The sequence below is a fragment of the Bubalus bubalis genome, chromosome 21 (assembly GCF_019923935.1).
Source record: "Bubalus bubalis isolate 160015118507 breed Murrah chromosome 21, NDDB_SH_1, whole genome shotgun sequence".
NCBI lineage: Eukaryota > Metazoa > Chordata > Mammalia > Artiodactyla > Bovidae > Bubalus > Bubalus bubalis.
Genome location: NC_059177.1, coordinates 6,222,736 through 6,236,272, shown reverse-complemented (window position 1 = coordinate 6,236,272; position 13,537 = coordinate 6,222,736). Strand labels below are relative to the sequence as shown.

General features: G+C 52.6%; 1 protein-coding gene across 9 annotated transcripts in view; it reads left to right on the top strand.

Moving 5' to 3' along the window:
• The window catches only part of OSBPL10 (oxysterol binding protein like 10), a 334,487-nt gene that overhangs the window by 316,974 nt on the left and 3,976 nt on the right, over positions 1-13,537 (top strand). For all 9 annotated transcript variants that reach the window (XM_025272583.3, XM_044934022.2, XM_044934026.2 and 6 more), the window contains 2 exons: positions 8,242-8,428; positions 10,394-10,576. In XM_025272583.3, coding sequence (XP_025128368.2) covers positions 8,242-8,428; positions 10,394-10,576 — 370 coding nt within the window. The remainder of the gene's footprint in view (positions 1-8,241; positions 8,429-10,393; positions 10,577-13,537) is intronic.

Here is a 13,537-nt window from a genome sequence, read left to right as displayed (position 1 = left end):
GACCTCTTTTTTGGGTGTTAGTTCTAGAAGGTCTTGTAGGTCTTCATAGAACCATTCAGCTTCAGCTTCTTCAGCATTACTGGTTGGGACACAGACTTGGATTACTGTGATGTTGAATGGTTTGCTGTGGAAACAAAGAGAGATCATTCTGTCATTTTTGAGATTGCATCCAAGTACTGCATTTCAGACTCCTTTGTTGACTATGATGGCCACTCCATTTCCTCTAAGGGATTCCTGCCCACAGTAGTAGATACAGCTGTCATCTGAGTTAAATTCACCCATTCCAGTCCAGCTGATTCCTAGAATATCGATGTTCACTCTTGCCATCTCCTGTTTCACCACTTCCAATTTGCCTTGATTCATGGATGCAACATTCCAGGTTCCTATGCAATATTGCTCTTTACAGCATGAGACTTTACTTCCATCACCAGTCACATCCACAACTGGGTGTTGTTTTTGCTTTGGCTCCATCCCTTCATTCTTTCTGGAGTTATTTCTCCACTGATATCCAGTAGCATGTTGGGCACCTACCAATCTGGGGAGTTCCTCTTTCAGTATCCTATCATTTTGCCTTTTCATACTGTTCTTGGGGTTCTCAAGGCAGGAATACTGAAGTGGTTTGCCATTCCCTTCTCCAGTGGACCACATTTTGTCAGACCTCTCCACCATGACCTGTACCCAGGACTGGGGAAACAGACTCTTGGAGGGCACACACAGAAAGAACCCTGTGCCCACCAGGACCCAGGAGAAAGGAGCAGCGACCCCACAGGAGACTGACCCAGACTTGCCTGTGAGTGTCCAGGGGTCTCTGGCGGAGGCATGGGTCAGTGGTGGCCTGCTGCAGGGTCAGGGTCACTGAGTGTGGCAGTGTGCACTGGACCTTTTGAAGGAGGTCGCCATTATCTTCATTACCTCCACCAGAGTGGCCTCAGGGCGAATAACAGGGAGGCAATGCAGCCCCTTCCATCAACAGAAAATTGGATTTTAAAGATTGACTGAGCTTGGCCCTGCCCATCAGAACAAGACCCAGTTTCCCCCTCAGTCAGCCTCACCCATCAGGAAATTGCTTCTAAGAATACCAAACTTCCAAGATTCTGGTTATTGTGCTCAAGGCTCCTTTGGGGGGTGGGTTGTGGGTGGGTGGTGCTGAGGGAGGTGGGTTGTTTCTCTTTGCCTCACTGCCTTCTTTGCACTGATCTGGAACATTCCGTGAATGTGTTGGTTGGGCTTGAAGTGACATTTTTCAGCCCTTCATTCCAAAAATTAGATGGGTCCACTTGAAATTTTGTACTTAACTACCTGCGCTAATCTTATTTTTTTAAATTTATTTTGCTGTGTTGGATCTTTGTTGCAGCATGTGGGATCTAGTTCCCTGACCAGGGATCGAACCCGGGCCCCCTGCACTGGGAGCATGGAGTCCTAGCCACTGGCCCAGTAGGGAAGCCCCAGGGAAGCATTAAATGGTTGCCTTAGGCTGCGGCGTGTTTGGCTGTGATAAAATGCCATTTTCAAGGGCTTCATCGTGCCTTGCTTTTCCTAGTTGCTCCTCAGAGACCTCCCTGAATGGTCCCTCAGCACTGTTCAGCTCCCCGAGGTGACATCGCTCTGTGAAGCGGGGCACAGGTCCCCCTGCTTGGCACCCAGTGGATCGCTGGGGACACAGCTCATCCAGCCCGTCTGGAAACCCCTGCCCCCCAGAACTCCAGACCAGCACCCAGTACACAGGTCCATGGGGACAGGCCAGGACAAGTTTGCCCATGAAGGCTGGCAGCACGGAGCCTGCAGACTAGTCCCCTGGAGTCACTGTCCATGCTTCTGTGCTTTCTTTCCAGCGTCAACGTCCTGTTGGAATATTTTGGTTCCTCAAAATTATTTTAGATATGTCAGTTTCAAAGTCTTCATTATTGGCCTTATATTTATTGATAAATCAATTGGTGGGATTTAAAGCAGAAACCTCCCAGCTTGAGGACCAGCCATGGCCCGGAAGGCTGGATTATTCTCTGTTTTTCAGCTTCTCTCAGCTCTTAGGCTAATTAAAAAGGAGCTTTCATTTGTGAGCCCGTTTGCAAGTCTAGTTTTAATATAGTCTTTTATTCATTATTAAGGACAGATTTTTGTATGCAGTCTTGAAAACAGAGTGTTGAGAAGGCATAATTGCTGGTGATTTAATGAGTGAGAACACATTTATGGGTTTTCAGAAAAGAGCCCAGGAAGGTGGTCTCAGCAGTGCAGTAAGTCAGCCTTGCTCTGGGCCTCGTTCCTCTGATTTCAGTGGACTTGAGGGAAATTTCACCTTGGTTTGGGGGGGTGGAGGCTGCCTCCCACCTGGCTCCCTTCCCAGGAGCATCACCCATCACCCATCACCTGACTTTTTGAGTTCCTCTTCATTCCCGAGCGGAAGAACCACTGCTAAGAATTCACCTGTCCAGAGAGTGGGGAGTCATCAGGATCCTGGTGGTGTAGCTGTGTGCTCTTAACTGAGTTTCAGGGGTCACCTTTTCACATCCCGGTGAGGTGTGGGTGCCGTTACCCCGGATCAGCTGAGGGGCAGAGGGTAAGGTCACCAGGCTGGTGAAGGACGGAGGACTTGGAATGATGCAGGGGTCCCCAGCCTCCAGAATCTAACGTCTGATAACCTGCGATGGAGATGATGTGACAATAGAAATAAGGTGCTCGGTAAATGCAGTGTGCTTGAAGCATCCCCAGACCACCACCCCCGGCCCCCATCCGTGGAAGAGTTTCTTCCATGAAACCGGTCCCTGGTGCGGTCAAAAATGTTGGGGATTGCTGACCTCAGGTCTCACCTGTGCTCGGTCACGCTCGATTCTTTGCGACCCCATGGCCTCCGACCGCAGGCTCATCGTCCGTGGGATTCTCCAGGCAAGAATACTGTGGCAGGTTGCCATTTCCTACTCTAGAGGATCTTTCCGACCCAGGGATTGAACCCGTGTCTCCTGCATTGCAGGCAGATTCTTTACCCCCTGAGCCACCTGGGAAGGTCTCATGATGACATGTGTTGTTGTTTAGTTGCTTCTGACTCCTTGTGACCCCATGGACTGCGCCCCAGGGAAGCACGCCAGGCTTCCCTGTCCTTCCCTATCTCCCCAAGTTTGCCCAAGTTCATGTCCGTTGAATTGGTGATGCTATCTAAGCATCTCCAGGCATATGCTCCAGGTAAATGCGTCCTAAAGAAACTATCACTGGTCTGAGCCCTAGCTCACCAAGTTTACACTCGTGAAGGAGACCAGGAAGACCCAGCACGTGGCGCTCACGGCTGCCGCACGCTCCTGCTCTGCAGAGGCCACCGTGGGACGTGCTAGTGGGCTGGGAGGGCTGACCACAGAGGGGCCAGTGTGGACGGCAGGGGTGGGGTGGTGCTCTCGGGGACACCTGAGTCCTCTGGGAGGATTGGACTTCCATGTAGTCCGTCAGTGAGGAGGGCAGGGATGGGGGACAGAGAGCCGCCTTCTCTGGGCCCTTGAAGGCAGGAGACAGAGGCACCTGCAGCTTCCTCCCCCTGGCCTCGGGCCCCCCTCACTGCCGCGGGCCCTGAGGCCTCGAGGCTTCTGAGCAGAACTGGGGCATGGGGGAGTCAGTGGGGGCCTCATTCTCCCCAGCTTCCACTTCGGTCCCTCTTGATGTTGGTGTCAGATCTGTTCAGCATGAGCTGAAACTTGCCACCTGCCTCTCTATCTTTAGCAGCTTAATTCTAGGAAGGACGCAAGTAGCCTTGAAAATGAAAGCTACTCAGGCGTGCCCATACTTCCACAGGGTCCTGAGCAGGAGCCGTGAGAAGAGACAAGGGTCAGGTCCACCCTCGCCTGCATCTCAGGACAGGCCCCAGGGGTCACCTGGGGCATCTCGGCTGTGGGAGGAGGGACAGTGAGGAGAGAGCAGCCTGAGGCTTGGCTTGGGGAAGATGCTGTGCTTAAGATGGTGCAGAGCTCAGCGTGCTCTGAATTTTGGTGTGTCTGGTGGAGTGGAGCCGTGTTGCCTGGGCATTTATGTTACAGGGATTCACGTAACATAAGAGAGCGAGAGGGAGAGATTTCAATGTTGCTGCGACCTCTGCCCCTCAGTCCTGCCCCTGTGATCCTGAGTGACCCATGAGCCTGCTTTTCTCAGGGATCTTCACTTCTCCAGGTGCCTGCATGTGAGCATCCTGCCCTCCCTGGGGGAGACTGTGACGCCCCCCCCCCCCCCCCCCCCACACACACACGCAGCTGTTGCCTGGGCTACACAGCCTGCTGACTGCCTGTGTCGGCAGGTCTGACTTGGCAGGACTTCACCTGGGGTGAGGGTGAGGGTTCTGGACAAGCCTGGTTTGTTCCATCAACTGTGGCTCATGGGCAATTCAGGGAGTTTTCAAGAGTAAATTGAGTGACTCCTCCAGGACATCTTTATGTGGGCTTTGGAAACTCAGCATTTGTGACCTCTCTGTATCTTCAGACTCTCCTGGTGAGCTCCCCCAGGGCTGAAAGGGACACAGACACACCCACAGTGTCTCTCTGCTGGGCAAACTCTAGCTTGATTGATTGGTTGATGTTTTTATTTTAATTTGTTGGCTGTACAGCAAAGTGACTCAGTTATATACACACACACGTTCTTTTTCGTATTCTCTTCCATTACAGTTCATCACAGGATGCTGGATATAGTTGCCTGTGCTCTACAGTAGGACCTGCTGTTTATCCATCCTGTATATAATAGTTTGCATCCACTAACCCCAGCCTCCCAATCCACCCCTCCCTTAGCTTCCTCTCCCTTGGCGACCACAATTCTGTTCTCCACATCTGTGAGTCTTCTTATGTCTTGCTGCTGTTGCTGTTGTTCAGTCACTAAGTTCTGTCCAGTTCTTTGGGATCATATGGACTGCAGCACGCCAGGCTTCCCTATCCTTCACCATCTCCTGGAGTTTGCTCAAATTCACATCCATTGAATCAGTGATGCCATCCAACCATCTCATCCTCTGTCGTCCCCTTCTCCTCTTGCCTTCAATCTTTCCCAGCATCAGGGTCTTTTCCAATGAGTCAGCTCTTCTCATCAGGTGGCCAAAGTATTGGATCTTCAACTTCAGCATCAGTCCTTCCAATGAATATTCAGGGTTGATTTCCTTTAGGATGGACTGGTTGGATCTCCTTGAAGTCTAAGGGGCTCTCGAGAGTCTTCTCCAGCACCACAATTCAAAAGCATCAATTTTTCAGCACTCAAACTTCTTTATGGTCCAACTCTCACATCTGTACATGACTACTGGAAAAATCATCATATCAGATCAGATCAGTCGCTCAGTCGTGTCCGACTCTTTGTGACCCCATGAATTGCAGCACGCCAGGCCTCCCTGTCCATCACCAACTCCTGAAGTTCACTCAGACTCATGTCCATCGAATCAGTGATGCCATCCAGCCATCTCATCCTCTGTCGTCCCCTTCTCCTCTTGCCCCCAATCCCTCCCAGCATCAGAGTCTTTTCAATGAGTCAATTCTTCGCATGAGGTGGCCAAAGTACTGGAGTTTCAGTTTTAGTATCATTCCTTCCAAAGAAATCCCAGGGCTGATCTCCTTCAGAATGGACTGGTTGGATCTCCTTGCAGTCCAAGGGACTCTCAAGAGTCTTCTCCAACACCACACTTCAAAAGCATCAATTCTTTGGCGCTCAGCCTTCTTCACAGTCCAACTCTCACATCCATACCTGACCACAGGAAAAACCATCGCCTTGGCTAGACGAACCTTTGTTGGCAAAGTAATGTCTCTGCTTTTGAATATGCTATCTAGGTTGGTCATAACTTTCCTTCCAAGGAGTAAGCGTCTTTTAATTTCATGGCTGCAATCACCATCTGCAGTGATTTTGGAGCCCAGAAAAATAAAGTCTGACACTGTTTCCCCATCTATTTGCCATGAAGTGATGGGACCGGATGCCATGATCTTAGTTTTCTGAATGTTGAGCTTTAAGCCAACTTTTTCACTCTCCTCTTTCACCCTCATCAAGAGGCTCTTTAGTTCCTCTTTGCTTTCTGCCTTTAGAGTGGTGTCATCTGAGATTGTTGATACTTCTCCCGGAAATCTTGATTCCAGCTTGTGGTCCATCCAGTCTGGCGTTTCGCACGATGTATTCTGCATGTAAGGTAAATAAGCAGAGTGTTTCGTAGATAAGCTCATCTGTGTCATGTTTTAGACCCACATGTAAGTGGTACATTGTGGCATTTGTCTCTGCTTGACCTACTTCACATAGTGTACTCATCTCTAGTTTTATCCATGTTGCTGAAAATGTGACTTTATTCTTTTCATGGCTGAGTGGCCCCTAGGCCTGTTGATTTAGATGCTTATCTAGCCTCAGAGGGAAGTGCCAGCTGAGTTTTCATTTCTTCACTCTCACTGAGGAATGCTCAGTGAGTAGTTGTGAAGGCCCTGGAGCCAGGCAGGGTCCCCAGGGCACATTGAGCGTCCTTATTCTTCCCGGTAGAGGAACCAGAGGCCCAGGGAGGGGACATTACTGATGCTTCTGGTCGCATGGATCCAGCTGAAGCACACACTGGCTTTCCTGAGGCTCTTGGTGCCCTTGCCCACTGCCAGGCCAGCATGGACAGGAGTGGAGCCAGGAGGGCATTTCTACAGAAAGCAGAGCCCCAGGGTGGGGTGGAAGGCCAGGAAGGCTCTCACACAGAGCGAGCCTCAGGAAGCCCGTCTAGCTGGTTCCCAGGCCTCTGCCGGGCAGGGAGGCGCTGGCCCTCGGTGGGGGCGCCCAGCAGGCAGGAGCTGGACGCTGACGCACCCGCCGTCTAGCAGCCCCGGGAGATGGTGCGTGCAGCGGCGCTCACAGCGGCCTTTGAGAACTTGGTCCAAACTATCATTCTTTTCCCCAGAAAAAGAGAGAACCCCATATCATTTGCACTGTTGCAAGAGGATCAGAGCTCTCCAAGTCTAGTGCTCGGCTTCCAGGGCGGACTCCCCTGGGTGGTGAGAGCGGCAGTGCGCTCTGCTTTCTAACTTCCTGAGAACCTGTGAGCTTGTCTGTCGCCCTCAGGATAAAGGCAGAACTCGTCAACAGGCTTTTAGAAGTTTAAAGGTGCAGTCTGGCCCCTGTAGACCGAGCAGCCTCCACACCTCTGCCCACTGCCTCCCTTTCTCCCCCAGGGGCCTTTTCTCAGCCCCCTTCTCCCCCCAACCCCGTGCTCACCTGGCTGCTTCCCGCCACAGGGCCTTTGCACATGCCTTCCTCAACCTGATACTCTCCCCTGGCCTCCTCCCCAGCTCAGCCCTTAGCCCAGCTCCTGCGTCCCTTCCCCAGGGGAGTCTCTCCTGCCAGGTCAGCTCCTCCCCGTCCCTCCTCATCACAGTTGTGGCTTTGCTGGCACCTCAGTCTCACCCACCTTTCTTTTCACCTTCTTGAGGGAAGAGAGTGAGTCTGTCTTGTTCATGTGTGTTCCTGGTGCCTGGCATGCAGTAGAGGCAGGGCACACACAGGGCTGGCAGGTAGGCAGCTGACCTTTGCAGAGGTGGGAGGCATGATGTCCGTGGCGGGAGCAGGCTTGGTTTCTCATCTTTGCACCTTCTGGTCCCCGGTGATGCTGCAAGCTCAGCTTCTATGCCCTGGTGCCAAATCAAATCAGAGGCCAAGTTTTGGGTGAAGTAGAAGAGAACAGCTTTATTGCTTTTCCCAGCAAAGGAGGACATGGTGGGCTCCTGGCCTCCAAACTGTGCGTCCCAACCCGGCAGGATGGGGTGAGGAGTTCAGTAGTTCAGGGGTGGGGCTGCTGACAAGACAAGGCTGTGTGCAGGCTCCACACATCTACTCTGTACGTCTGTGTCTCTGTTCTTGCCCCGGAGCTAGGTCCGTCTGCGCTGTGTTTCCAGATTCCGTGTATACGTGTTAATATGTGGTATTTGTTTTTCTCTTTCTGACTGACTTCACTGTGTACGACAGACTAGGTCTGTCCACATCTCTATGAATGGCTCAGTTTCACTCTTTTTCTGGCTGATATTCCCCTGGGTGCCTGGGCCGCATCTCCGCAGTCCGTTCCTCCATCGGTGGGCGCACAGGTTCCCAGGTCCCGGCTGCAGTCAGCAGCAGCGCTGCTCCTTTCTTGGTTAACAGCTGTGCAGGTTTGCCCTTTGGACCTCCAGGGAGGTTGGGGAGGCTGGAGTCTTGCCGATGAGCAACGAGGGGCACGAAGCCCCGCAGGGTCACGCTGGGTTTCGCCAGCCGCCCTTCCGTGGCGGGCGAGCCTGACTCGCCGTCTTCCCGCAGGCGTGCTGCGGCTCCTGGAGCACGGGGAGGAGTACGTGTTCACCCTGCCCAGCGCCTACGCCCGGTCCATCCTCACCCTCCCGTGGGTGGAGCTCGGAGGCAAAGTCAGCATCACCTGCGCCAAGACTGGCTACTCGGCCACCGTCATCTTCCACACGAAGCCTTTCTACGGGGGCAAGGTCCACAGGTAGGTGGCCGCCGGGGCCGGGCCCGTGTCCGTCTGATCACGAGGCCCCAGGCCTCTTCTCTCCATCAGAAGCCTGGGTTCCAGCCGGGAGGTGCATCGATAATCAAAATTCAGTTAAGGGATCTTTTTCAGATGACAGGTCTCCTGGGGCAGAGTTCTGAACCCTTCCCAGTCTGGTGAGGTGCTGGCGGAACACAGAGCAGAGATCAGAGGGCTTCTGGGGTCACCTCTCGCTCCCCAGGCCTCCGCCTGACCTGTTCTGATACAGTTGGTCCATGAGCTTCACGCAACATCCTGAATCCTGTGTCTTTGAGAGCAGCATTGTTTCTCTCCTTTGGGAAGCTAGGAAGCATGCCTTAAGAAGAGGAAGGAGAGGGCTTGGAGCAGAGCTTCACCTCGTTTTCATGGTTCTGGTTATAAGGTTCTCCCCCTTTGGAGCAGATCACTGGATAAGCAAAGGAGGACTTTCTTATACCTTTCTCTTGGAAAGTTGTCCTGGGTGGTGTTCACCTAGGGGTGTTGGACTGTCCCCCAGGAAGTGGATGCCGTCCTGGCCATTTTGGAGCTGGACTCACTGGCTCCTAAGAGCCAATTGTGTGTGTTTCTCCCCTGCTCTGCGGGCCCTCATCCTGCCTGATGGCTTGAGAATCCACCAAGGTTGGGGCAGGGAAGAAATTCACAGAAGGGCTGCAAACTGAGTGTTTCCCTCGTGGCGAGCCCATTGTTAAAGCGTTACCAGCACAGCACAGACACCCTTCCCGCAGGATCCGCCAGAGGATTCTGGGTGCGCTCTGGGCCCGCAGCTGTGTCCAGGTTCAGGGGGAACGCTTCCAGGCCCGTGTTCAGAAACTCCACATTCATCCGGAGTGTGGATGAAAAGAGGAAAAGAGGGTCCTCCACCTCCCATTCCTGCTGTGTTATTCTGCCCGCAGCAGGCTCCTAGGGAGAGGGAGTGGGCTCTGCCTTGGCTGAGAGCTGAGCCCGAGTCCCCCGGCTGGGTGGGTGAGGCGAGAGGGCACACACCTCCACCTGGACCCTCATAAACCAGACCACAGGGAGTCGCCCTCATTTAGTGATTGAAAAGTTCTCCTGAGGCTCTTATGTTTTTTTGGTGGTTGAAATGTTCACTGTTACTACTAAAAAAATTTTTTGGCTGTGCCCCACAGCATGCAGGATCTAGTTCCAACCGGCGACCCCAGTTCCACCAGGGTCAAACCCACCACCCTGCAGTGGGAGTGTGGAATTTTAACCACTGGACGCCAGAGAGGTCCCCAAATGTACACCGTTAGATGCTATTTGAGGAAGAGGGGTGATTTCCACCCCAATAACAACATCTTGTAAAACCTTTGTGTGTTTATCAAAACTAAGAAATCGATGAGATTCAACTAAACAACTCACAATAAAGAGCAATAAAGCACGTATAATTTTAAGCTGCCTAATTTATTTTCAAAAATCAGTAAAACAATATTAATTGAAAACAAACTGGGAAAACCGAGGAGGGGCTAAATTAGGACTTTGGGATTAACAGATACATACTTTATATAAAACAGGTAAACTATAAGGACCTCCTGTATAGCACAGGGAGCTCTACTCAGTACCTTATTATAAACCTGTAAGTGAAAAGAATCTGAAAAAATATCATGTTCATATATGTGTGTGAAACTATATGAATCACTGTTTTCTTGAAACTAATACACATTGTAAATTAAGTATACTTCAATTAAAAAAAAAAAACCTAAGCAGTTAACATTGCTGCATCCTTAGACTTTATTCAGATCTACCTGTTTGCCCACTGATGCTTTCCTTATCTGCTCAAGGATGTTAGATCACACTTTAAGAGCTAGTCTTTGAGCAAAAGAGCAGCCCCATTAAAAAAAAGTCTCTCAATGTGAGCACACCTTTTGAAGTCAGTCTGTGTTCTGATAATCTCACTAAGTGTGTGCACTGCACTCTTCGTTCATTCAGGGTCACAGCAGAAGTGAAGCACAACCCCACCAACACCATCGTGTGCAAAGCCCACGGGGAGTGGAACGGGACCCTGGAGTTCACCTACAACAACGGGGAGACCAAGGTCATCGACACGACCACACTGCCCGTGTACCCCAAGAAAATCCGCCCCCTGGAGAAGCAGGGCCCCATGGAGTCCAGGTGGGGCCCAAGCTTAGGTGTCCTCAGCACATGACCCAAGGGGCAGAGAGGACGTCTCAGGGGACGGGGCCAGAATCATGTTCTGATTCCTTTAGAAACTTGAGTTATCCTCTGGCTGTCACTTAGGAGTAGACCGGTTGTCACTTTCAGTTTACTGTTCTGCAGTCCTGGGGCAGAATGTGAAGACAACCCGCCTGGACGTTACTGCCTGTCTTAGGAGAATTTGTCAGCTCTGCTGGTCTGTTACTTAATCACTAAGTTAAGTACGGAGAGATGCTAGTAATCAAAAAACCATGCAATTAAGCAATGAGATACTTTTTTTTTTTTCTTACCAGATTAGCAACATAATTTTAAAAACTTCTGTGCTGGCGAAACTGTGATAAAATTGACACTGTGTCTTGTGCAGGAAGGTGCCAGGTTCGCTGCAGGGACCAGTAGCTTTAAATTCATGACTTCTCCTTTATCCTGTAGTCTGCTTCTGGGAATGTCATCTAAGGGAGACTCCTTCAATTCAAAAAGGGTTTAAAACTGAAATTTGGGTATTTTTTAAAAATTAAACAACAAACCATCTAACAGTGCAGTGATTTGGAGAATGGTTAAGTGAGTAAAAGAGAATCCACTCTGTCATGTGAATATTCTGCAGTCACTTAACGTGATGCTTATGCAAGTATAGAAGCAGAATCTTCTGGAAATATGCCATTAAAATTTTTAAATCCAGGAGTTCAGCCAAGTTTGCCCCGCAGGCCAGATCGCACCTTGTAAACAACTTTTGTGCAATTCTGTGGGAACACCGCCGTGTTCATCTGTTTGCGGCCACCGTCTTGCGACAGTACTAGAGAGACAGTGGTGACCGAGACCACACGGCCTGCAAAGCCCGAAACGCTGGCTCGCTGGCCCTCAGAGGAGAACGTTTGCTGGCCCCTGCTCTTACCGAAAAGCGTGCTGCTCTATAGAAAGATGACGTGGGATTAAAATGAAATCACAGATGATCCTCTGAAAGGGTTTGCCATGACCAGAAAAGTTTGCCGCCAAATTGGAAAAGTGCTTATTATGTGGAAATGAGCCAGGGGTCCCAGTGTGTGTAAATCATACGTTGTCACCGAGCTTACTAGAAAGAGAGCTGCGGTGTCCTGGAAATCTGGCTTTGAGCTGGGAGTCATCCCCTGGTGCTCGTTGATCAGAGTGTGGCCTCTGTGTCGGAAGGGAGGGCGTGAACCCAGCCCAGTGAGCTGTGATGGGACGCGTCCCCTGTCCACATGGCCTCCGATGACGCCGCCCCCCAGTCAGGAGCCCTGCGGTTCCTATCACAGCCCTCCTTGTTTCTGGCGTGGCTGTTGAGCACTAAACTCTGATTCCCGGAGCTGAGCTCCCAAGGACGTCCGTGGCTTAGCTGGTCCTTAGGAAGCCTCTTCAGGCGGGGAGCTCTGGCCCTGCCTGGAGTAGAGCGGATGGGGGATGGAGTGTGGAATGGGAGGGGGCGGGGGTTGACGCTTCTTGTCTCACACACGTGGACTCCCTGGCACCTGGAGCTGGGCCGTCGGCAAACCCAGCCGCCCACCTTGTTTCTCGTGGTGGGAATGGCCCAGAGGTGTGGCACCTGCCGTTCGGAGCACCTGAGCCCGCTTACATGCCCGCCAGCCAGGCCCCACCTGTGGAGGCCAAGTGAAGGACTGCCCGGTTGCCTTGGCCCCATAGGGGCCCGGCCCCCACCTGCCCCGTGGAAGGGAACCCCTGCCCCATTGTGGGAAGAGAACCTGCTTTTCATCAGCCACCCCCGTCAGCGTGCTCACGATGCCCCGAGCCTGGCCTGCATGCTGCTGCTGACCACCCTCGGCTTCCAGGACCTCCCTGCTCTCCGCGAGGGCTCCGTGGGCTTCCTTTTTGCTTTTCACGCTCACTTGCTCTTACCCTCCCAGCCCTGGAGGCTTTTCTGCCCTGTGTTTCGGCCTGAAGTTCAGCGCCTTCCTCAGCGAGCCCTGGCCTTGCCCCTCCAAGGGGCTCTGGGTGGAGCCTGTGAACGAATGGGCAGAGCCCTTGACGTGGGGCTGCTCCTTGCTCACCGCCCTGTCTCCAGCCATGGGGGCTCTCTGCCCTCTAGTTTTGAGGCCACTATCCTATGATGGGACTTGTCAGGGGAAGTTCTGCCCTGGGAGCACCCCCACCGTAGATGTCCAGGCACCTGGTCATTGCCTCTGCACGAGATGTGCGTTGAAGGTGGGGGCAATGGAAAAGCCAGTTGGAGGCAGCAACCAGCCCGCCCTGTCTGCTTCCCCACCTGCCTTTTCCTGTTTGAGCCCACCTCTTCTTCCCCTCTAAGCTCTCAGGGTGCGGTAGAAAGAGCAAGGGCTGGGAGCCCGGTTGGACCTGGCTTCCTGCCCCGCTCCAGAGCTTTCTCCTGTGTACGCTGGGAGCCGGGACGCCACTGTCCCTGGTGCTTTGTGGGGTGGGCACTGATCGGGGCAGGAGCGGGCAGTCTGGCCTCTGCAGCCTGAGCCCAGCTCCCGTCCTGGACTCGGATTCCCCAGGAGGCTGCTGTCTCAGACGGCTTGGCCGCTCCACTGCCGACTCCCTGACCTAGGAGCTAACAGGGCGCCTGTGCTCAGCCTGCTGAAGAGGCATCCGTGTCCCCCAAGCCAGGGAGGGGTGCTCGCTGTAAAGTCTGCTGTTTCCTTTGTGCGGAATCTGGGCGGGTCCTGATATGAGAAAGTGAGGAAGTGACCCTTCACCTAAATGCAGGTCCCCCCCTCAACTCAGCTCCAGCACAGAGTGGGACTAGCAGGGAGGTGTTTCCTGAGGAGGGAAGCTGATGGCTTCTCCAGTAAACGAATGAATGAATGAGTCTGACTTTGCATGTAGACACGGGCAGGTGGTGGATCCTGGTGTCTGAAACTCCTAGTATGGGCTTCCCCTGTGGGAGTAGCTGCTGTTTGCATCCGTCAACTTGCTGACCTCAGGCAGGTG